The sequence below is a fragment of the Carcharodon carcharias genome, chromosome 14 (assembly GCF_017639515.1).
Source record: "Carcharodon carcharias isolate sCarCar2 chromosome 14, sCarCar2.pri, whole genome shotgun sequence".
Lineage (NCBI taxonomy): Eukaryota > Metazoa > Chordata > Chondrichthyes > Lamniformes > Lamnidae > Carcharodon > Carcharodon carcharias.
Window position 1 is genome coordinate 98,914,097 of NC_054480.1, and position 24,470 is coordinate 98,938,566.

A 24,470-nucleotide genomic window follows, 5' to 3' on the forward strand; every position below is an offset into this window, starting at 1 on the left:
AGTGACATGCGCAGTGGATGAAGGGGAACCAGTAGACGTAGAGTACTTAGATTTCCAGAAGGCATTTTATAAGGTGCCACATCAAAGATTATTACGGAAAATAAAAGCGCATGGTGTAAGGGGTAACATATTAGCATGGATAGAAGATTGGCTGGCTGGCAGAAAGCAGAGAGTATGCATAAATCGGTCTTTTTCTGATTTGCAGGATGTGACGAAAGTTGTCCCACAGGGGTCTGTACTGGGGCATCAACTTTTTATGATTTACATCAATGACTTAGATGAGAGGAGTGAAGACACGGTAGCTAAATTTGCAGGTGACACAAAGGTAGTTAGGCAAGTATGTTGAGAAGAAGACATGAGGAGGCTGCAGATGGACATAGATAGGATGAGTGAGTGGGCAAAGATCTGGCAAATGGAGTTTAATGTGGGAAAATGTGAAGTTGTTCACTTTGGCAAGAAGAACAAAAAAGCAGAGTATTACTTAAATGGGGAATGGCAGCATAATTCCAAGGTACAGAGGTGTCCTAGTACATGAGTCACAAAAAGTTAGTATACAAGTACAGCATGTAATTAAGAAGGCTAGTGGAATGCTATCCTTTATTATGAGAGGATTGAAAATAAAGTAAGGATGTTATGCTTCAGTTATAAAGGGCATTGGTGAGGCTGCACCTTAAATACTGTGTGCAGCTTTGGTCTCCTTATTTAAGAATGGATGTAAATGTATTGGAGGAGGTTCAAAGGAGGTTTACTAGATTGATACATGGGATGAGTGGGTTGTCTTATGATGAAAGGTTGGACAGACTGAGCTTGTTTCCATTGGTGTTTAGAAGAGTGAGGGGTGATTTGATTGAAGTATACAAGATGCTGAATGGCCTTGACAAGGTGGACGTCGAAAGGATGTTACATCTTGTCGGTGAGTCCAGAATGAGGGGCACTGATTTAAGATTGCCTTTTAGAACAGAGATGAAGAGAATTTTTTATCTCAGAGAGTTGTGCGGCTTTGGAATTCTCTGCCTCAGAAGGTGGTGGAGGGGGGGGGTGGGGTCATTGAAAATTTTTAAGGAGGAGGTAGGTAAATACTTCTTAGGCAAGGGAATCAAAGGTTATCGGGGAATGTGGAAATCATAACACAAGATCGGCTTGAGGGGCCGAATGGTCTACTCGAGTTCCTATTTCTTACGTTCTTAGGACTTGGCCAGCTCGGTCAGTAATGGTGCTACCAAACCACTTTTGGTGATGGACAATGCAGTCCCCCACCCAGAGTACATTCTGCGCCCTAGCCACCCTCAGTACTTCCTCCAAGTGGCGTTCAACATGGAGGAGCGCTGATTCATCAGCTGAGAGAGGGTTGATTGGTGGTAATCATCCAGGAGTTTCCTTGCTGTGTTTGACCTGATGCCATGAGACTTCATGGGATTCAGAGTCGGTGTTGAAAACTCCCAGGGCAACTCCCTCCCGACTATATACCACTGTACCATCACCTCACATGGGTCTGCCCTGTCGGTGGGACAGGACAGACCCAGGGATGATGGTGGTGTTGTCTGGGACATTATTTTTAGGTATGTTTCCATGAGTATGATTATGTCAGACTGTTGCTTGACTAGTCTGTGGGACAGCTGTCTCAATTTTAGCACAAGCCCCCAGATGTTAGTAATGAGAACTTTGCAGGGTCAACAGAACTAGGTTTGTTGTTGTTGTTTCCAGTGCCTAGGTCAATGCCGGGTGATCCGTCTGGTTTCATTCCTCTTTGTAGACTTTGTAGCAGTTTGAAAAACTGAGTGGCTTGCTAGAGGACATTTAGGAATCAACCACATTGCTGTGGGTCTGGAGTCACATGTAGGCCAAACCAGGTGAGAATGGTAGATTTCCTACCCTAAAGGGCATCAGGCAACTGGATAGGTTTTTACGACAATGGTTTCATGGCCACTATTCACGAGAATAGCTTTTTAATTCCAGATTTATTAACTGAATTTAAATTCCACCAGCTGCCGTAGTGGATTTGAACCAGTGTCCCCAGAGCATTAGCCTGGGCGTCTGGATTAATAATCCAGTGACACCAGCCACCACCTCCTCTTGAAAACCATCATTATCCTCCTCAGAGTTCACAATACTTCCAAGTTTTGTGGCCTCTGCAAATTTTGAAATTGTAGCCTGTGTACCCAATTCTAGGTTATTAATATGTTAATAGTTCAAGTACAATCAAGGTACATTCCCACAAAGGGGAAAGGTAAGGTAAATAAATCCAGAGCTCCCTGGATGACAAAAGAGATAGAGATTAAGATGAAGCAGAGAAAAGGTGCAAATGAAAACTGTCAGGTGGATAATTGAAAAAGAAATAAGGGAAGCAGAGAAAGAGCATGAGAAGAGACTGACAGCTAACATAAAAGGAAATCCAAAAGTCTTCTATAGGCATATAAATAGGGTGGTAAGAAGAGGAGTGGGGCCAATTAGGGGCATAAAAGAGGATTAGGCATAGAGATAGGGGGCATGGCTGAAGTATTAAATGAACACTTTGGATTTGTCTTTACCCAGGAAGATGCTGCTGCCCGGGTCATAGTGAAAAAGGAGGTAGTTCAGACATTTGAAGGTTTAAAACTATAAGAGGGAGTTATTGTATAGGCTGTACTTAAAGTTGATAAGGCACCAGAAACAGATGGCATGCATCCAAGTATACCGAAGCTAGTGAAAGTAGAAATTGCGGAGGCGCTGGCTATAATTTTCCAATCTTCCTCGGACTCAAGGCAATGCCAAAGGACTGGGGAATTGCAAATGTTACACCCTTGTTCAAAAAATGGTGTAAAGATAAGTCCAGCAACCACTGGTTGTGGGGAAACCTGTAGAAATGATAATGTGGTACAAAATTAATAGGTTCTTGGGCAATGCAGGTTAATTGAGGAAAGCCAACATAGATTTGTTAAGGGAAAGCTGTTTAATTAACTTGTTTGAGTTTTTGATGAGGTAACAGAGAGTGTTGATGAGGGTTGACGTGGACTTCCAAAGGTATTTGATACAGTGCCATGTAACAGATGTGTGAGCAAAGTTATAACTCATGGAATAAAAAGGACAGTAGCAACATTGATACAAAATTGGCTGAATGATGGGAAATAAAAGCACTGGTGAATGCTTGTTTTTTGGACTGGAGGAAGGTTTGTGGTGGCAGGACAGACTGAGAGAGCAGTTAATAAAGCATACAGCATCCTGGGTTTTATCATTAGGGGCACAGAGTACAAAAGCAAGGAAGTTATGTTAAACCTGCAGTACACACTGATATGGCCTGAACTGAAGAAGTGTGTCCAGTTCTGGGCACCACACTTTAAGAAAAGATTCACAAGAATGAAATTCCTCATCCCTGCAACCAATTATGTAGGTAGATTGGAAAATTTGGAACTGTTCTCCTTGGAGGAGAGAAGGTTGAGAAGACTTTTGATAGAGTTGTTCAAAACCATAAGGGGACTGGACAGAGTAGATAGAGAGAAAGTATTACCATTGGTGGATGGATTGAGAACCAGAGGGCACAGATTTAAGGTAATTTTCAGGATCAAAGAATTGTTACAGCGCAGGAGACCGCCATTCAGCTCTCTGAATGAGCAATTCATTCGTGCCCTTCTCCCGGTAACCCTGCACATTCTTCCTTTTCAGATAACTGTCCAATTCCCTTTGAATACTTTGATTGAACTCTACCACACTCTCAGGCAGTGCATTCCAGGCCTTAACCACTCACTGCGTGAAAGTTTTTTCTCATATTGCTTTTCCTTCTTTCGGCCATTAGTTTATTCCATGGGTCCCAACATTGATAGCAAGCCTTTCATGTGGTACTTTATCAAACACCTATTGCAAGTCCACCACATCAACTGCATTACCTTCATCAATGTCCTGTTACCTCAATGAAAAATATGATTTGCCTTTAACAAATCTATGTTGGCTTTCTTTAATTAATCTGACGGGCATATAGATGCTGACGGGCCGAGGAGATCCTGCTTGAAGATGCTGACAGGCCGAGAAGACTCTGTTTGCAGATACCGAAGGGCCAAGGAGATCCTACTGGGAGATGCCGATAGGTCGAAGTGACCCTGGAGCAAACAGCAGCCCAGTGATGTCACCACGATCTGATGCCAAGTACACGTCATAGACACTGGTGACGTCATACACGGCGCCCCAGTACAGCAGGTGTCGAACTTACCGGGGAAAAAGGCGGAATCATTGCTTGCGTTGATGGAAAGAAGGGCTAGTGCTGCTTTCTTCAATTCCATGCACGACGGTTTTAAATCGCCTTGTTTAATTATCGCGAACGGACGCTCGAGCGCGCTCTCCCAGCCGCAGATCGTCTCCATCACCAATATGGCGGCGGCGGCGTGACAATCACGTGAGGCCGAGAGCGGTCAAGCTGCGCTGCGCAGTTGGTGGGGAGGGGGCGGAGGAAGTGGGACATGCGGCGCATCGGAGGGGGCCGGAGAGGGGCGGAGCTACGGCTGCTATCGTGTACGCGCCGTGTCACCTTGAGGGACGGCGTGATTGCCCCGCCCCTATCCTGATCAGCATCTTCAATGGGCAGCGAACGCAAAGATGTCTGGTCGATGCACACTGGCGGGGTTCCAGCGTGATGACGAAGAGATTTGGGCGCGAGGACGCTGCGGGAGCGCGCACGCTGACATTCCGAGTGACTGAGTGGCTGGAAGGGCTTAGACGGACCGAGAGCGGGAGACGATGCAGATCACGCTGAAGACCCTCCAGCAGCAAACCTTCCGCATAGACATCGACTCCGAGCAGACGGTGAGTGTGTGTAGGCGGCGCTTGGCCCAACCTTCTGACCCCAAAGACACAGTGGAGTGGGGCTGCGGTAAGGCGAGGAGAGACCGCGGCGCATTGGGAGCAGGCCGCGGGAGCGGACAGTAGATTGGCGGTGTGGGCCTCGGCCTGGAGTAGGAGCTGGAGCCGGTCTCCTGATGCGAGAATGAAGGGGAAGCCTGGTCGTACCGGCCTGAAAGTAGACCTGTCCTTTTCCACCATCTCCGATTGGCATTGGTTAGGCTGTGGCCTTAGGAAACTCCGGGGATCCTGGCGGCTTAGGCCGCCCCTAGCTACTCAGTCAGGGCCGTATTTGTCCTGCCTTCCCCCCACCCCCCACTGAGGTTAGTGACTCCGAGGTATCATCCCACACGGCCCTCGAGGCCTCTGGGGGAGGATTGTTTTCCAAGTTGTCCCACCCTTACCAGCAAGGTGGAAGCTTGGCTCACCCCCTGTGCAACCCGGCGCCTGCTGCGTTACACTGGGCTTTAATCAAGAAAGCGGGGGAGCAAACTTTCCATGTTTGGCCGGTTAAATGAACCTAGTTCTTAGTGCTAATACCTCGGCATGGAAGGTGGTGAATAGAAGGACTGGGCGTGATGCATCAAAATTAGAAAGAGTAACATAAATCTGCACTGGGATCGAACCCAAAACAACCATGACACAGCAGCGCAGTACAGTTGTCAATGTGAAGTGTGCAGGGGTAGCTAAGTCTGGGGCCTGCAGCTCAAATGTTATATTGTGTGTGAAATGCTCTCCATTAAGAAATAATTGTTATACCGCCCCCGCAACCCAATTTTCTGAAAACCAAGTTTAACTTTTGCACAAATCGTCACTGTAAAGAGAGAGTCATGCACTTGTGTAAACCTTCACGGCTCTAAACCCACTCCCTGTAACGAGAACGTTTAACTTTGTTGTCGTTTTTTAAAATTTGTGTTCAACTTTTTTTTGGGGGGGGTGGTGGATGTGGAATTTGAACATATTAAGTTGCCCTTCAGGGAGACCATTTATTTTGCAAATTAACTTTGAAAGCGTAATAAAAAGCTACTGAAATGTTTCATTACTGCAGTGGTGTAACATTGTAGTATTAGCAAAGTGAAAACTTTTAATGTTAAATAAATTGTAAAGAGATGAAGTGCGTTCCATAGTGAATAAATCAGTTTACAGTGTTTTAAAGGTTTAAACTGCAGCCAGATGTTGTCTCCCTGGTGCAAAGATATGTTGGTGTTAGCCTTAAAACTTCTGGTTTTTTTCATCGGTTTTCATTTTGGGGAAAAATAATAAAAGACTGCAATTGCTGAAAATGTGAACCATCTCAGAAAATAGTAGAAACACTCAGCAGGCCTTTCAGAATTTATAAAGAGAAAACATTGGAGCCTGAAGGAGTGAGAATGGGCTGGGAGATTACAGGTGTTAGTTCAAAACCAATTATTTTACAAGTTCATTTGAAGCTAGGGTAACCAGCTTTTGAAGCACCAAATCCTTGTTTTCTGAGAGTACAGATCACCTCTAACAACAACTATTTATATAGCACCTTTAAAGTAGTGAAGTGCGCTAAGATGCTTCATGGGCATACTAACAAACAAAATTTGACACTGAGCCACTTAAGATGTTCGTTCTGATGACCAAAAAGCTTGGTTAAAGAGGCGGATTTTACGGAGTGCCTTAACGGCAGGCAGAAAGAAAGGGGCAGGGAACTTCCAGTCTTTGATATTGTAGCAAGCACTAACTACAATAATACTGAATTTTGAGTGTTATGAAAATGAACTGTTGTATTATGCATCGACCGTAAGTAGGTGAATGGTGCAAGGTAATGATTACTGATATTGTGTTGAAAGCTGATTTTAGCTTTCCAAGTGGCTTAGTTAATAAGTAGACCATGGAACATGCTGAGCCATTCAGAGCAGACAGTCTTCTGTGGTTTATCTCTTGGCCTGTATTTTAGCTAATCTGATCCAGGGCAACGTTTGGGGTCCTGTTGGGAGGGGAAAACTTGAATCACAGTTCCCCTTGATTGCTGTTCAGTAACTCCTGCTGGAAAGTGTGCATAGGATTGAGTTCTGCAGTGATTTAGGCTTGACTCATGTGTGGGCTCTTGAGGTCAAGAATAACTACTTCAATAAGGTACTGGTGCCCATGGATTCATCTCAGGAAGAGTTGGTGCTTGGCACCTGTGAAACTGAGCCCCAACAAACACTTTCAGAAAAATGCGATGTTTTAGCTTCTAATGCTGCTTAATTCTATTTGTGTATTATTCTTTGACCATTGACTCTGTGCATATTTTTTCTGGATAACATATAAATGGTGATTGCACACATGGTGAAGTACTTACATAAAATAAAATTCTCCAGCTTCTACAGTGCAGATTGCAAATAGTTTGGAGTGGAGGTTTCTTTAACAAAGAACACCTTGCAGACACTATAATGTTTTCTGACACCTTGATTCTCCTAGCAGGGATAGGGAGATGTGAATTTTTATTTAAACAGTTTGCCTTGTACATCACGCTTTCCCCTGTCTGAGGATGCACAGATAACTTGTTCCCAGGTTTAAAATGTCAACGTTGTCATAATTCAGGGAATTGAATATGGAAGTGAAGCCTGGGTGACTTAATCCTGTCCTTCCCTTGGAAAGACTCTCATTGCTGATGTGTGCACATATGATTTTTTAAAATGAGACTGCATAACTTATGGGTAGCTAGTGAGTTTGAATGGAGGAATCTAGAACCTACCTGTTTCTTTTTTTCACTGTCCAGAGTAAATGAAGTAGTGCAGCTACATTCAGAGTTAAAGCTGGCTTCGAGCTACTTGTGCAATCAGGTTGTGGGTTCAGGGTAGCCAAGAGGAGGTGAGGCGATCCAATCACTGGAGCAATCTAATGAATGTGGAGACCAGATGTGCCCCTGCCTTCAGAAAGGGAACATCTCATATGGCATTTCATCTTGTTTGTGTGAGAAGTCATCCACTGTTTGTTTTAGAAAACTGGTGTAGGCAGCTTCCTTTCTTTCTGTGAAGGGTGAAAATGTTCACCTTCCACTTTGGTCATTTACTAGATGAGTTACAGGTTCAAATGGTATATATAGAGAAAGAAAGACTTGCATTTATGTAGCACCTTTTGCAACTTCAGGGTGTTCTGAAGTGCTTTATAGCCAATGAAGTACATCTTTCCCCTCCTTCCAAACTGTCATCATCGCGCCTCTCCTCAAAAGGTTGGCCCTTTACCTCCGTGCTTGCAACCCACAGTTCTATCCTCAAACTAATTTTTCTCTTCAAACTTATCTCCCAGATTCCTGGTGCTCCATGTTTGAATCCCACCAATCAGGTTCTGCCACATTACTGAAACACCCCTTTTCAAAGTCACATCACATGCCATGTGACCATGTCAATAAACTATCCCTCCTAGCCCTCCTTGACTTGCCTGCATCCTTTGACAGGGTTGATTACACCATCTTCCTTCAATGCCCTGCCCCACTGTCACCCTGCTGGGTTGGGACTGCACTCCCCAGGTTCCATTCTAATCTATTTAATCATAGCTAGATAATCCCCTGCAATAGCTTCTCTTCTCACTCCTATGTGTTGCCTCTGGTGTCATTTGAGGGCCTATTCTTGTCTCCCCTTAGTGACACCATCTAGAAACATTTTCCACTTGTAGGCTGAAGATACACAGCACTATTGCAACACTGTCTCTCCTGGCCCCTCTATCTGTATATTGTCAGACTGCTTGCCCAATATCAGAAACTTTCTCTGATTAAATTTTGCAAAGACTGGAGCAATTGGCTTCGGTTCCCACCACAAACTTTGTTCCTAGTTCCTGACTCCATCCATTTCCCTGGCGAATGTTGGAGGCTCAACCAGACAGTTCGCAACCTTGTCTTGCATTTGGCTGCAAGATAAGTTTCCAGTCACATCCATGCAATTACTAAGGCTGCTTATCTCTACTTGTCTAACATCATTCTCTCCACCCTTGCCTCAGCTCATCTGCTAGAATTGGCTATTCTAATGCAGGCGGAACTGTCTCTTTCTACCCTCTGTAAACATGAGGTTATTCAAAGTTCTGCTTCCCGTGTCCTTACTTGCACCAAGTCCCGCTCACCCATCACCCGTGCTTGCTGACTTGTGTTGTCTCCTAGTTAAGCAACTCTTTAATTTTAAAACAAAAACAGAATTACCTGGAAAAACTCAGCAGGTCTGGCAGCATCGGCGGAGAAGAAAAGAGTTGACGTTTTGAGTCCTCATGACCCTACGACAGAAATTCTGTCGAAGGGTCATGAGGACTCGAAACGTCAACTCTTTTCTTCACTGCCGATGCTGCCAGACCTGCTGAGTTTTTCCAGGTAATTCTGTTTTTGTTTTGGATTTCCAGCATCCGCAGTTTTTTTGTTTTTATCTTTAATTTTAATCTCATACTTGTTTTCAAACTTTTCCATGGCCTCATCCTCTCCTGTCTCTGTAGCCTCCTCCAGCCCAACAACCCTCTGAGTTATCAACGCTTTTCTCATTCTGATCTTTCGAGAATCCCCAATTTTAATTGCTCCCTCATTGGTGGCCATGCCTTTAGCTGTTTGGGCCCTAAGCTCTGATATTCCCTCCCGAAACCTCTCTGCTTCGCTATCTCGCTTTCCTCGTTTAAGACACTTATTTACAACCAAGTTTTAGATCATCTGCAATGATATCTCCTTATATGACTCGGTATCATATTTTGCTTTATATGTGAAGCTCCTTGGGATGTTTTAATTACAATATAGGCACTATATAAATACAATGTTGTATAAAACAAATGTAGTCACTGTCGTAATGCAGGATGCATGGCAGCCAATTTGCGCGCACGACAGCCAATTTGCGCGCACGGCAGCCAATTTGCGCGCACGTTCCCACAAATTGCAATGACATAATAGCCAGATAATCTGTTCTTCGTAATCTTAGTTGAGGGATAAATGTTAAGAATAATGGAAAACCAAGAGTGTGTTGCAGGCTGAATCAAGGGATTTTGATATTGTATAAATATAATAATGGACACCAGGGAGTGAGTTGCAAGCACAAATATGAGGGCTTGTCAATGTTGTAAACTGCATTCTGTAGTTTTCAAGTGAGGGCTGAACTTTCAGATTGGATTGCAGCCTTGTAATTTTTAAACGTGCTATTTTTGTGCTGAAGAGGCTGCTGAAAGAGCTGTCGCCTATTGTTATTGAAAAATTTGCATATTAGAATTTAAGATGCCTACATTATCAAATTTATCAGGAAATTGCAATATTGATGTAGAAAATTATAAATATAGCCTGTGTTGCAAATTTCTGTCCTGTATAATTTCACAAATTTGTCAGCGTATTGTACAGCTGAGGGATTTTTCACTTTAACAGATGTTGCTCTGGTCACCTGTAAAAGTGTTTCTAAAAAAAACCATAATTGGTTGGAATGCTACAGGACATTTCTCATGCTCATACCATTAAACACTTTTGATTCATAACAATTTTGTTAGTGACATTGCATTGTTAGAATAATTATATACAAGAACAGTTATGTACAAGAACTTTAATAGCACCATCTGTTGGTTTGATGGCATAGAAAGGTTAGTGCTATCAGTTCAGTTGATCCCAGCTGTGAAGGACTCCAGTTGTCTGAAAGATGCCTTTACTTTTCGAGAGTTTGTGGAAGATTTGGCAGCAGGCAGCTCAGTATCTCTGCTGAAAATAGTGTATGGAGTGGAGTAACAGTGAATTGAGAGGAAAATGACTCTTAGGAGGAAGCACTTTAGAGGTCTAAAATTCCTTTTGTTACCATAAAGGGACAGTTAGCAGCTGGATGGGAAAATGTAGGATAGTGGGGCATGCATACTCTTTTGTCCCATCCTTTTTCATGGAGCTGCCCTGCATTGTAAGCAAAGTAACTGTTTAGGCTCATTTGGGACATGAATTTTGGTATAGCCTTATTGGACCAAATGCTTATTTCTGTACTACAAATATCATGTGATACTACGATGAAGTTCCAGAGGTGAAATTACCTGACGACACAGAAAAGGGGAAAAAAACTCGAGGGAGTCTTGATAAGAAAAGATATTTAGAATTTTTATATGTTCTATGGAGCAATTCTGCAAGAAACTATCAATTTGACCAGTGGACTGTTCCCTGGAAAAATGCATTTTTGACATGTAACACATTGATGTTTTAGTTTTTCCGAGGCTATCTTCAGGCTGAGGAATTTTTTTTTTAAAGTAGGCATGTTGCAGAGCGGCACATCATCTTTGAAAGCAGTAAGTGTGCTGTTAATTAGAATCATTGGCTTGATTCTGTGCTGTAAAATTCCATTGAGCCCATTGCACCTGTGCAGCTTTTTGGTACATTTGGCCTCAGCATCTTTGGATTACGAGTGGAGTAAATTGGATATTGTTTCTGCTTGTAACAGCTGTCTAATTACTCCTACTAAAAGCGCAAGTGTGGACATCAGCTGTGGACAAGGTCAAGCTGATCTGACGCCTCTGCATTCAGTTGGTCTGTTAACTTTGGCTAGGTGCTCAATGTGTGGCTCCTGTAAAACTGCTGCAGCGAAGAGTTAATAACTTCAGGGGAGCTGAGAAAGTAATAACTTCTAAGGTTTGTGAGTCTACAGACTCTTGCTGGTATGTTGATTATTGGAATTTAAATAGTGTTGATGATTCTGTATGTTTTTCTTTTGATAAGGCAAAATGCAAACAACTTAATTCCAGTAAACTTACCATCTGATGTAATTGATCCAGAAAACTTCTCCTTGAGTAGTCACCTCAGACCTATTCCAGTAATCATCTTCAGTCCTCTTATTTTCCTGACCTATATGTTGCCCTTTGGTGATATGATCTGTAGACATTGAATAAACTTCTACATGCATATTGATAACATCCAACGATACCACCACACCTCTGAGCCCCATGCCTACCTTGTGCTGTGGAACTGCCTGTCTAATGTTTCTTGAATAAACCAGAATTTCCTTTAGCTGAACAATACAAAGCCTGAAATCATTGTTTTTGTCCCTGTCAAAGACATTGCACTTGTCTCCCTTGCTGTTCATTCAAGGTAAAGCCAGACTGTATGTAACCTCTCCATTTTGTTTTGATTTATCCACTACCAAGCTTGGTTGTAATATCACTTTCACTGCCTCTGCCTTTATTGCCATTTCTCAAGTTCACCTTGTTGGCTTTCTATGTTCAACTTATATAACCTTCAAGCTGTCAAACTCTGGCACGCGTATCTTACCCATAGTAACCTGTGCTTACACATCACTTCAACCTTTACTGGTCTTCATTAGCTTATTGTCTCCTAACATTCCTTCCTGTGTTCTCGAGTGCCCTTGCTATGGCCTAGATTATTTTGTACCCCATCTCATCATCTTTGAATAGACCCTTAACTGAATTCCACTCAACTGTTTTGAATTCTGTCCCCACACCCCTTCACATTTTTACCTTTGTTCTTGCCTTTTAAAGGCTATTTCACATCTTTCAAGCCAAGTGTTTAGCCACCTCACCTAACACTGCAAAAATTGTTTACACCACTTCTCCTCTGTGAAGAGCCTTGGGTTTTTTCAATATTAAAGGTGCTTTATAAATGCAAGTTATTGATTTCTTATTAATTTGGTTATTGGTCAGCCATTGTACTTGCTGCATGTTAAAACAGTAAAGTCCCATGGGGCATTGGTGAGTAAAACACGTTGCCCCATTGACACATGGTTCACAATTACATGGGAGGCCTTAGTTAGAAATAAAGGAGGAACTTCCCCCATAGGTATGTAAATTGGAGGACTACTTTTGTATGCTTGGTTAAAGTGGAAGACAAACTGAACAAAGTAACTCTTCACCCCCGCTTTCTTGGGCAAGGAATGCTATGTAATACTGAGAGAATTGTTGATCAACTGGTGGCATGGTGATCCCAGTGCAGCTGTTTCCCTACTGCAGCACAATTGGCAGCCCTTTTTTTTTGTGTCTGTGTCATATTATCCAAAATCTGCTCCATCATCACCGTTTGTGCTTTCAGCTGCCTTGTTCCTAAGCTCTAGAATTCCCTCTCTAGCCCTCATATCTAGCCAGCTCTCTGTCTTCCCCGCTTTAAGTCGCTATCTCTTTGACTATGCTTTTGGTCATCTATCCTGATATTTCCTCCTGTGACTTGATGTCAAAATGTTTTTATTAGTATTGCTCTTGTTAAGTGCCTTGGGATGTTTTGCTATGTTAAAGGCACTAAGTAAATGGTGAAGTTAATGCCAGGAATTCTGCACTAGGAGGAATAAGAAAGAAAAGGAACATAGCAGATGTAGTGTTTCCTGGTGAAATGTACTTACACAATGTTATTGCCCAGGAGATCTTTTTGGCTGTCACTATAGCTTTCTGGAGAATGGGCAGATTGTTTGGCATGTGGTTGGTGTTAATTATTAAGACCATTGAAGGATGGCACTCTCCCACCAATCAGTCTGAGCTTAGAGGTGAAAGTACAGCACTGTAACCCAGAGCAAAGCACTTTTTGAAAAAGAAATCTCCAGCTTACTGACCAGTAACTTGCTCTTTTCAGACTTCACCTAAAATCATGTGATTGCGGTCAGTGATATTTTCTGGCCACAAATGTAGATTCCATTAACTCATTTGAATAGACACATGGTGTTCTATTCATATGAAACTTTAAGATGTTGCACAAGTCCTGAGTCGGTAAACTGTTAAAGATCCCAGAGGTTGAGAGTTCAAATCCCACCATGGCAAGTGAAATTTAATTCAATAGCTGGTAATTTGCGAACCAGCACCAGAAAAATGATCATGAAAGCTGCAGGATTGTTGTAAAAACTCAACTGGTTCAATGATGCCTTCTGGTAAGAGAATCTAGTTTTGCCGGCATGTGACTCCAGTTCCACACTGTGGGTGATGTTTGAAACTTCTAGGCAATGTCACCACATGCCCAAAATAAATACTGAAATAAAAAGTTACTTGTAATTATAGACCAGTTAATCCTGCACCCACACATTGCCAAAATGGTCTGCTCTCTCTCTCTCTCCCTAATTTGGATGCCAGATAGGTCTGCTTGCTTTGCTTTTTCTGCTTATGTTTATGTTTGAGAAATCATTAATGAATACAAAAAGGAGTGGTAATGACAGGATAGATCTTGCAGGTACTTTGATCAGTTGCTTTGTTTATTTAAAAAAGAATTCTGGAAATCTGAAGCAAAAACCTTAAGGTGGAAAGACACAACAGGTCCTCCGCATTTGTGGAGTAAACAAGAATTTGATGATTTGGGTACATCAACATTGACCTCAGTTCTGTTGAAGGATATGTCCACAGCTTTTGGTTGACCTGCTATAAATCGCTTTGTGTTCTCCTCTTCAGAATCAGGAAGCAGGTCATGCCAGGCTAGTTGGCAAGTGCCATCTTTTAGGCCTGGCTGTAAAAATGCTGTTAAATGCATTGCATGCAAGGCATATTTTCTGATGCTTTTCGTTCATTGTGAGCAGTGTTGAGTGACACGGAATTAAAAGCACCATAGTTTAGTTTCAGGCATGTTGTTGTATTTGGTTTGATGGTGCATGGCATAATGGCTTTGAAATAATGAGGAAAAAGTTCCCTGTGAACAAAATAAACTAATAGCTTTAACGTTCTAAGCCTAGTTTAAGTGGTGATCAGCTTTCAGAAGAAACTTTAAATAAAAATGCTGTTGTTTCAGGCTTCTGTATGATGCTGAGCACTAATGTTTAGTTTTGATAAACATGTAGTGGGGAGGTGAAAGGGGTAAATCTGTTCCAGCATAAAAACATGGGAGTTATTCTAGCCTTTTCTGCTGTTTATCCCTGTCCCAGCTGTCATACCAATGCAGGCAACCTAAATGATTTATTGTCGTTGAAGGTAGTCTACAGTGGTAGGTAGAACTGGCTGGACTTGATTGTCACTTTGGGTCAGATTGTCCAATTGATCCTGAGGCTCTGAAACTGTCATGAACGTGAGCTATCCCAAGTATAGGGTTGAAGTACCAATAAGGCCACCAGAGAGGTGTATCTCACAGTATTGTGCTGACTGATGAAAGCCTGCAATTGTCTCATGGGAGAGTTGGAAGAGACGTTAACCTATAAATGGTTTAAAATGATATTTGTATCATTTGTGAAGTCATTCAAGCCACCTTGAAAAATATCAAACCATAAAGCACCTCAAACTTGATGGAAAATGTAACTTTTTGTAGCAAATCTCATGATCATTGGATCTATTGTTGGTTTTGGCTAGTGCAGTAATCACAACTTCTGTTCTTGTTATATCTTTGGAAGCTATGAATGCATTGACATTGGTTTGCATAGTACTGGTTGTGTGTAATTTTCCCTCGTTCACATGAAGACATTTGTGTGGGTAATACGATTATATTGTTAAAATAAGATATATCTTTATAATACAGTAGGCTCTGTGTCTTTTCTCTCAACCGGTGAACACTGGTAATGTGAGAGATTAACTTATATACAAAGGACACAAGTATGATATAAAAAGAATGTATCACTAGTGGTGTTGGATAATTGACTGAAGGCCTAGAGCAGTGCGTGCAGTGACTGAATCCGCTCCTTGGCTTTAACACATGGGCCTACAATATTGATTTAATAAATTACAACCATGTTACTAATAGACTGCTGAAATTAAAATGAACAAATCAATAACCATACTCTATGGTTACCTTGAAAGTTAAGGGCAGCAAAGAAACTTGAATGCTGACTTCTTTCTGCTATTTATCCTTCAGGTAAAGGCACTGAAGGAAAAGATTGAAGCTGAGAAGGGAAGTGATGCTTTTCCAGCTGCTGGGCAAAAGCTAATATATGCAGGTAAGGTGCAACTTGTTTAGCTCAAAAGGCATCGTGTGCATAAATGTTCCAGCTGTAGATACATTTACACATAGGGAATGATGTGCAGGTGAATTAGGAACAGAGAAAAAGGAGTAGACCATTGACCCTGCTCCCCCATTCAATGAGATCATGGCTGATCTGTGACCAAACTCCATTTACCTGCATTTGCTTCGAATCCCTTGATACCTTTGGTTTAAAAAAAAATCAACCAGTCTCAGTTTTAAAATTAGCAATTGATCTAGTATCAATTACTGTTTGCGGAAGAGAGTTCCAAACTTCTGCCAACTTTTTCATGTAGAAGTGTTTCCAAATTTCACTCTTGAAAGGCCAGGTTCTAATTTTTAGACTATGCCTTGATTTCCCAACAAATAGAAATAGTTTCTCTCCATCTGCCGTATCCGTTCCCCTTAATATCTTGAAAACTTTCATCAAATCACCCTGTAACTTCCTAAACTGTTTGGAATACAACCCTAGTTTTTCAAACTCTCAATTTAACCCTTGGAGGCTGGGTGTCATTCTGGTAAACCTACTCTGCACTCTCTGCAAGGCCGGTATATCATCCCTAAGGTATTGTGCCCAGAGTTGCTCACGAATTCCGGGTGTAGTCTTCTCAGGGCTTCCTTTAGCTGAAGGATGACTTCTACTCCCTCCCATCTCTGTCCTTTAGATGTAAAGGCCAGCATTCCATTAACATTTTAGATTTATTTTCTGTACCTGTTCATGACATTTTAACTTATTTTCTGGATCCCAAGTTTCCTTGGGTTTCCACTTTATCCTGCTTTTTATCACTTAGAATGTACTTTATTTTTTCTAAATCTAAATTGGATGACCCCATGTTTGCATGTATTAAAATCCATTTGCCATAATTTTGCCTCTTTGCTTAACATTGCAAAGACATTGATAGGTTATGAATGCATCCAACAAATGCTTATACAATGCCACCTATCTTGATATCATCAGCAAATTTGGAAATGTGGCTTTCTATCCCATCATCTAAATTGTTAATAAACTTGGTAAATAGTTGAGGCTCCAAAACTGATTCCTTGCAGGGGACCAGTAGGCACATTTTGCCAGTTGGATCTGTCTCCTGCCACTCAGCTGGCTTCCTGATCAGGTCAATAATTTGCCCTGAGTTCTGTGTGCTTTAACTTTAGTTAACAGCCTCTCATGAGGGACTTGATCGAATGTCTTCTGGCAGTTCATAAATAACATATTCCCCTGTCCACTACTTTAGTCACCTTTTCAAAAGATTCAATCAGATTAGTCAGGCATGACCTAACCTTTACAAATCTATGCGGGCTGTTTCTGATCAGTTGAAAAATTTCAAGATGTTCAGTCATCTTTTCCTTAATTGTAGACTCTAGTAATTTCCTGACAACATATGATAGGTTAACTGATCTATAATTCTCTTCCACCTTTCTTAAAACCTGTAGTTGTCCTAAATCCAGCAATGATGTAGTTGTTTACACATCTATAAGCTACTGTTGTTTATGTACATATCATGACCACATGCTGTAAACCACCTAAAAATTTCTCTCCTACTGTTTATCTTTTGTTTCCCTTCCCCAAATAGCTATTCCTATTGTTAGAATAAATACATCTTGCCTCAGTACCAATTGTTTGAATTCCAAGTTTGCATCACCTTTAATGCATAGTTCATTAAACCTCATGCACTTCACACCTTGCAGAGCTCACCTGCAGATGATATGAAATGCATGTGGGATATGTAACTTTATTGATAATAAATACATAATCAGTTGCTTTTGTAGAATCTCATGTCCAATTTAGCAAGCATGCAAGTTTGAAACATACAAGTGTTAATGAACTTCAAATCGATGGGGATTCAAAGATTTAGGTCATTGACTGCAGCCAAACAGTTGCTTTCACTTAAATGAAAAGTTAGGTGAGAGCATTTGGTGCAACTGGCAATGTGAGCTAGCCACAGTAATTTGCTGTTAAAGAATTTAAAATGCACAATTTTTCCAAATTAAAACCACCACTTTAAGGCAATTTTTAACAGATTTTGAGATGTCTCCTAGTGCTTTTGGCTTGTTTGAGAATCTATCTTTTACCATATAATTGAAGTTGAGGTAACATAATGATTACAGCACAGAAGGTGGCCATTTGGCCCATTGTATTTGTGTTGGCTCCCTATAAGAACAATTCACTTAGTGCACTCCCCTTTAGCTTATCATGGACTTTACTTTCCTCAGGAAATATTTAGCTCCCATTGTGTCTTTTTTCTCTCTCGATTGCAAACAACACTAAGTGCTCAATGCACAGGAATAATTGTCAGAGACTTACATTCTATCACTCCTGTAATTTGAAAAAAATTGTCAAGTTACGTGGTAACCGAGGAGAGAATGCCTTCTGGCCATCTGGGTATGGTCTGGGTCTTGTCACTGTCTGCAGAATTTGGATGCCATTGATTCTGCTGTCCAAACTGTTGAATGAAATGATTGCAATGGAAAAGCACGCTATTTCAAGGAGTAATAATTTCAAATTTTGCATTTGCAAGTTAAGATATGACATTGCATGAGTGTTGTGCCTGTGTTTCAAATGTACAAATAGATTCCCAATGTTGATAAAAGAGGGTGCAGCAGATAACATGAAGTGGACCAATACTGACCTCTAGAAGAAAATGAACCATAACCCTTGCCCTGTATTGGTGTCCAGGGATCTGTCCTTTCCTCAGCAATTTTTGCTTGAACTGTGTAGCTTGTCTTACCATTAATCACTGAGAATTATTGTGATTCCATGTTTCCCTAGCTAACTCCATACACAGTTCAGTCTATGATCCAGTTCCTGATCTCCTAATTTTTAAAAAAAATCTATATGCTCCCTCCATGAAGGCCATCATTGAATCAGTCGGGGTTTTATGACAATCTTGCAGCTTTCATGGTCATTTTCTGGTTTCAGCCCACAAGCTAGCAGATTTATTTGTTTCAATTTAATTTGCCATTGGTTAGCTTTGAACTCTGCCATCTCTGTTGCACATCCACTACTATAATCACTAAGTTATTGTACTATGTGTATATGTACCCCTGTACAACTATGCATTTATAGTTCCCCTTTATAACTTCAACACGTCTGCACATGTGGTATGCATGTGTTTTGAGTGTAACCCTTTGTAGATGGTCAGTTGTATCCTGCAGATACTCTGCAGGAAAGGAGAATTATCTGCCTTGATTCTATAATGTGTATCCATTAAGGTCCAAGTTCATTGTTGATTGTTACAGGTAAAATCCTCAACGATGACACGCAACTTAAAGATTACAAAATTGATGAGAAGAACTTTGTAGTGGTTATGGTAACAAAGGTAAGTGATTCGACTGGGGTGGGGTCTAAATGGTGAAGCACATAGCATCATGGCACAGATTAGTAATTTGGATGTATGGTGGCCTGCACATGAACACCCAATTTGCATTAGTCATTGAATTACAATATGCTGCATAGTTCATGTAAATTGCATTCTATTTTAGGGAAAGTTAATACTGAGGGTTTCCTCCTCTATGAAGAACCATCTCAATATTCTGCTGGGTGGTGGATACAAGCAAGAGAGGAAGCTGATAAAGATCTTTAGCTCCCTTTTGAAAGTAAGGGTTGAGGTGATGAGACAGCGGCAGGGAATTCCAGTTAATGAGAGAAAAGTGAGTGAGGAACAATCACCAGTGCGGGGAAACAAATAGGGAATGATGTCAAAAAAACGGAGAGTACATGTAAAAGTTAGAAGATTTACCATAAAGTAGGGAGAGGCATTGCCATGGATGGAATTTAAAGGGATGGCCAAGATTTTTAAAATTAATCCTTTGGAGGCATCTGGAACCAGAAAGGAATAAGTGCAGATGAGAATGTGGGCCATGGAATTCAGAATGAGTTGCTAGTGGACGGTGGAAGCAGTGAAGTTTGCAAGTAGTGCAATGGAGATGTCAAGCATCAGGGCCTCGGGTGACAAAGGTATGGACTAGGGTTTTGGAGAAATGGGAAAGAAGTGAACAATGATTTTGAAGGTTCAAGGAAAGTGTTCTGGTAACTGAGGAAGGGAATCACTCTGGGTTAAGCATGGTTCTGCACCTCAAGGTTTAATCTGAGGTGACAACCAAGGAAGCTGTTAGAGTTTAGATTGGGTTGTGCATGCATTTGCAACAACTGATGAAACTTAACTTTCCTACAATGTAGAGTCTTAAATGCAACAGGTACCAAGCACAGGTGAAGAGAATTGTGACAAAAGTGGGTAGTTGATGTGAGAAGCCAACTGAGTGGTTAAGGGGAGGACTGAAAACCATGGTCAGCGCAAAGAATAATCCCAGGGAATGATCTGGAAGCTTTCGTTGGAGGGCTATAAATGGGCACTGGGGGCCATCACAATCATGTGTTTTAGAATTTTGGGAAGAAAAAGGAAATGGGTTTTGTAGCCGGAGTGAATGGTGTAGGTTTTGTGAGCAGGGTGTTGTGATTTTGTAAGATATAGGTATAGGGGCAGACCTTTGTCTAAACATGGAGCTGGATTTGGTAGTTGAGGAAGCAGATGTATGGCTTTATGAACAGTATAAGTTTAGGGATGGTGGAAATGGGGGATATGGAAAATAAAGTATGGAAAAGGTATGGGGATTTGGATATGAGGAGACCTTGTCTAGGGAGGGGATCAGAAGAGACAGACATTAGAAAGGCTGACTGCTTTTGGATCCTCGGAGGTTCATGATGCCTCAATGTAGAAGGGTCAATGAGGCAGTCAATGTAGAAGGGTTAATAGCAAAGAGATAAAAGTTTTTGAAAACGTTCCTGCTCTCCAGGGTGATCATGGGGTAGTTGAAAAGCTTGGGTTCTGGAGCTTTTTTGTAGCTGTAGATGGAGTGCTGCTCTGCAGACCAGCTTGCATGTTATGGTGACTGCAGTTCTTGCTGATATTTCCTCTGGAATGTGTTTGAGAGATGGTCTACAGCTATCATTTAATATTCCTGATTGCTTCTGCTATGTTGGAGTGAGGGATGTTCACTCTTTTGCATTGTTCATAAAGCCTAACTTCTAAATAATGCATGTTATTCCCTCGCCAATCTTGGAGTTTCTTGTCAGGGAAGGAGACAAATCTCTATCAATCACAGCCAGCAAGAAGTAGTTGTTATTTGAATACATTCTTTTAGATAAAAAGGTCCTCAATGGTTATACACATGCTTAAAATGTGTTATAAAGGATGTTATGATTCTGTTGCTGTGGGTCTGTTTGAGGGGTAAAATTAAATTTAATATAATGGGAAGGCTGTCAGGTATTGGAAAGGAGCCTGCACAAAAGTGCAGCACAAAAGGAATTCCAGTGCAAGGTGTTCCTGAGTGGTGGCTTCCTGTCTGCAATTTTCCCTTCAGTGGGGAAGGAAATTGGGGACAGAATCACCACAGGTGCTCAATCCTGACACCCAGTTAAAGAACAGTATTGGCCTGCATTTGACAGCAGGTCTTCAGTCTTCCCAAAGTTGATGCTTAGTGTGATGAGACGGAGGGAAGAAGTACAGTACGTGGAATAAGAGTAGGCAAGCTTATTGGGAGGAGGTGAGAGAGAACACTCTTTATTCTGCATAGTTTTACCCTTTCATACATTCTCAGAAAGGTTTGTGCTTCGTAACACATCTAACCCTGTTTATCATCTTTATGTGCTAACATCACTTAAGTTCTTCAAAAACAGCCTCATTAAGGATTTGGTACAAATTAAATTGATAATGAAAGTTGCAACTGAATTCAGGTGCTTTTATGTTGGGTAAAGTGTTGCACTAATGTCACCAGCTCCCACTGAGAGTGTCTTGGGTCTTTTTTTAGCCAACTCTTTATACAAATTGCAAGTTGGGAGCTCTGACATTAGCTCAGTTCTTGCACATCTCTCAAACCCTGTGTGTGAGAATTAGGATCTCCAGTTAGTGGTAATCGCCAAATGTAGATTTGCTCTGTCCTTTTTATGTGAAGTCCTTTAAATCTATGATTAGAGTGGCACAATCTTCATGGCCCTAAGTCAATAAAGTACATTTTGCCTGGGCTTGTTTAAAACTTTTTTTTAGTTTGTATATGGGATATTGACTTCACATTGTGCTCATACTTCAGTTTTCGCAACACTTCTCATTGAGAATTTAGTGTTTTTTTTCCTGAGTGTGCCTCTTGTATCTGGCTTTTATGAAACTGCACCATTCAAAAATGATAAAATGTGACTGGTTACTGTTGTCTTAAATAGAGGTTTAGTAAGCTGTCAAAATTGCCGCTCATTTTTCTTGTTACCTCAACAATTGTTTCTGAGGAAAAGTAAAACAACAGAACTTTCCTTGATCCATATCCTTGTCAATTTAAGTATTTGCTGAAGTACAGCAATCAATCCTGAAAACTGTATTTTGTGTGTATTTCTTCCTTCCTCGCCGTTTTTGGTTTCTTTGGCAAAATGTTGCCGTAGATCTTTGTTTCTTGTCACCTCTGTCCTCTTTCCTTTTATTTCCAAGAAGGCAGGTGAATGCTCCCAAGCCTTTTCAGTGCTACTTTGGAGCTAGCATAAGACTCCCTCCAATGTTTCAATGTTTAGACAGCCTGCTCTGTCTAAGCATTAAAAATCCAACTGCTGTGACAGGAGCTGTTCATGTGACTGTCATCATGTGTACAAGGTGCTCACTCTGGCAGCAAAATGGAAGTTTCAGTCAGACAATATGAAACAAGTGCTATTTGTCTAAAACCAGCACTAGTCCTGAAGGAATGAGGCAAACAACTTTGCTTCTTCCCTCCTGAAGATTAGGATGGACTAACCCATAGTCTTCTGCAAGATCTACTGGGAGGTGTCCTTGTACAAAACGGGAAAAGAAACTCAAAATATGGACTCTAGAGAAAGCCCGTGCGTGATTATCATTTGAGACTGGCATTAAGTTGGCGTCTTGGTGGTTGGATGTGCTGTGGTACTCAGTACTCTCATTTGTTTTATTATTCAGTGCAGCTGATCTCATCACGCATTAGTACTTAACTTTTTCTTCTTTGAAAACAGCCAAAAGCAGCTCCTGCGCCTGCACAACAAACAACACAGCCTGCTCCAGTGCCTGCTTCAGCGAGTACCACAGCAGCTGCGTCCACCTCAACTGCGACTCCAGCTTCAACTGTGACTCCAGCTTCAACTGCAGTTCCAAGCTTAATTGCAGATTCAATTTCACCTTCAAGTCAAACTTCCACCTCTAACCCTACTCCAACCTCAGGTGCCACTTCCCTTGCCCCTGCCTCACCACCAGCTATAGTTCCAACATCAGATTCTTCTAGTACAGTCACAGAGGAAAAGCCAAAGGAAGAAGAAACTAAAGAAGAAACCAGTGCCGTTTCTGAAGCACTTAACCCAAGGTACAATTAAGTTCAGTAGGGAAGGTGCCGGACACTAATACATACGCTGTGTGCTGAAGTTAGGGAAGAAAGCAGCAGAACCCTGGGGGAAAGTCCTTTGGGACATTTCACTGAAATTATAGGAGGTTTTTTTTGCTATTAAGTTTGAACAATTTTTTTTCTGGAATTTTGTGCCTATCTGCATGCACTAAGTGAATGGAAGAAAGAAGAACAATTCACTTAATTGCTCCCCTGATGCATCTGATTTTTCAAAAGACCCAATCAGGCTCATGAAAATCTTTGGTCTTGAGCTGCTGTGAATTTTTGACTCCTGGTAACTGGAATGAAACATGGTTTGCATTAAAATTTCAGGATGTGCACAAGCACAGCAGTTTTATTATTTTGATTGATTACTTGTGTGCCGAAATATGAATTTGCCAGGCTTTGTTTGCCTACGATTTTTTAGGGTTTTCTTTTTTGTTGAAAGTATGGCATGTCAAAACAGTTTTTTTATTAGTGAGACTTGTCATTTTTCTCTTCCTCCTGTGTTTTCTCTGCCCCATTGTCGTCTTAAGCCATCCCCGGACAACTACTAGCCCACTCTGCCTTTGTGCTTGCCGTAGAATGACGTGACTGAGATTGGGAACTCAGTATACACAGTGTTGTAAGGAGGAGTTGATATCTTAGCATTCCATGGGGAAGTACGTTGGGACTCTCAACACGTCATACCGTCCTCTTAGTGAGGTTTTAAACACCTATGTCATTAATTTCCAGGAAATGTTCTCGTTACCTTGTTGATCATGGGGCTAACAATACAATTGTGTGCTGCTTTTAGGAGAATAGGGTGCGTTTAAATCATTTGTAGTTAATTAAACTGAGTGTATTGCAGCAATTGGTTTTTTAAAAATGTTTTTGGTAAAACAGCATGTTGGTACTCCACAGTATCCCACCATGTCCACAACCCCAATCCTGCTGTCAGACTAAAGTACTTAACTGAAGTGGCAAGCTTCTTTATAGGGCAGCTTGCCCTTATGTACCTCCTGGATGTCAGGTTCAAGAACAAGATTTGGCAGAAGCTGAGGAATGAGCCTACCTGTCCTGCTTCAAATGGTGCATGATGCAAGGAGCAAATAAAAACAAAGCCAAAAGTGTTTGTGAAAAATAGAAGCTAAACTGTTAATGAATGGAATTCCTTCAAACATATCTGCATTTCTTAAACTTGTGGGTTGTGCTGTACGTGATGACAATGATTGTTCACTGAGCAGTGAGTTGTGTATTGTTTGAAAGCTTGGTGCAGCCTCAACTAGCAAACAATAATAAACTTTCCTTCATTGTTTGACACCAAGCATATAACCTGCTGCATTAAGTTGAGAGAGTCCTTGGTCACTGTTAAGTTGCAAGTTTTGTGCTTTTTAAATGGAATACAAGCCTGCAGCCTAATACAATCCGAACTGATGTAGTGCGTTCACAGAAAATCACTACATTGTGCAACCTATATCGTAATATTAGGACCATGCTCTGATCTGATTTGTGTTGAGGTGCCAGT

At 41.4% G+C, this 24,470-nt stretch overlaps 1 protein-coding gene across 2 annotated transcripts in view; it reads left to right on the top strand.

Moving 5' to 3' along the window:
- Window positions 1-4,614: 4,614 nt before the first annotated feature.
- The window catches only part of rad23ab (RAD23 homolog A, nucleotide excision repair protein b), a 70,050-nt gene continuing 50,194 nt past the window's right edge, over window positions 4,615-24,470 (top strand). For both annotated transcript variants that reach the window (XM_041204482.1, XM_041204483.1), the window contains exons 1-4: window positions 4,615-4,770; window positions 15,497-15,578; window positions 18,839-18,918; window positions 22,602-22,945. In XM_041204482.1, coding sequence (XP_041060416.1) covers window positions 4,705-4,770; window positions 15,497-15,578; window positions 18,839-18,918; window positions 22,602-22,945 — 572 coding nt within the window. In that variant the 5' untranslated portion in view covers window positions 4,615-4,704. The remainder of the gene's footprint in view (window positions 4,771-15,496; window positions 15,579-18,838; window positions 18,919-22,601; window positions 22,946-24,470) is intronic.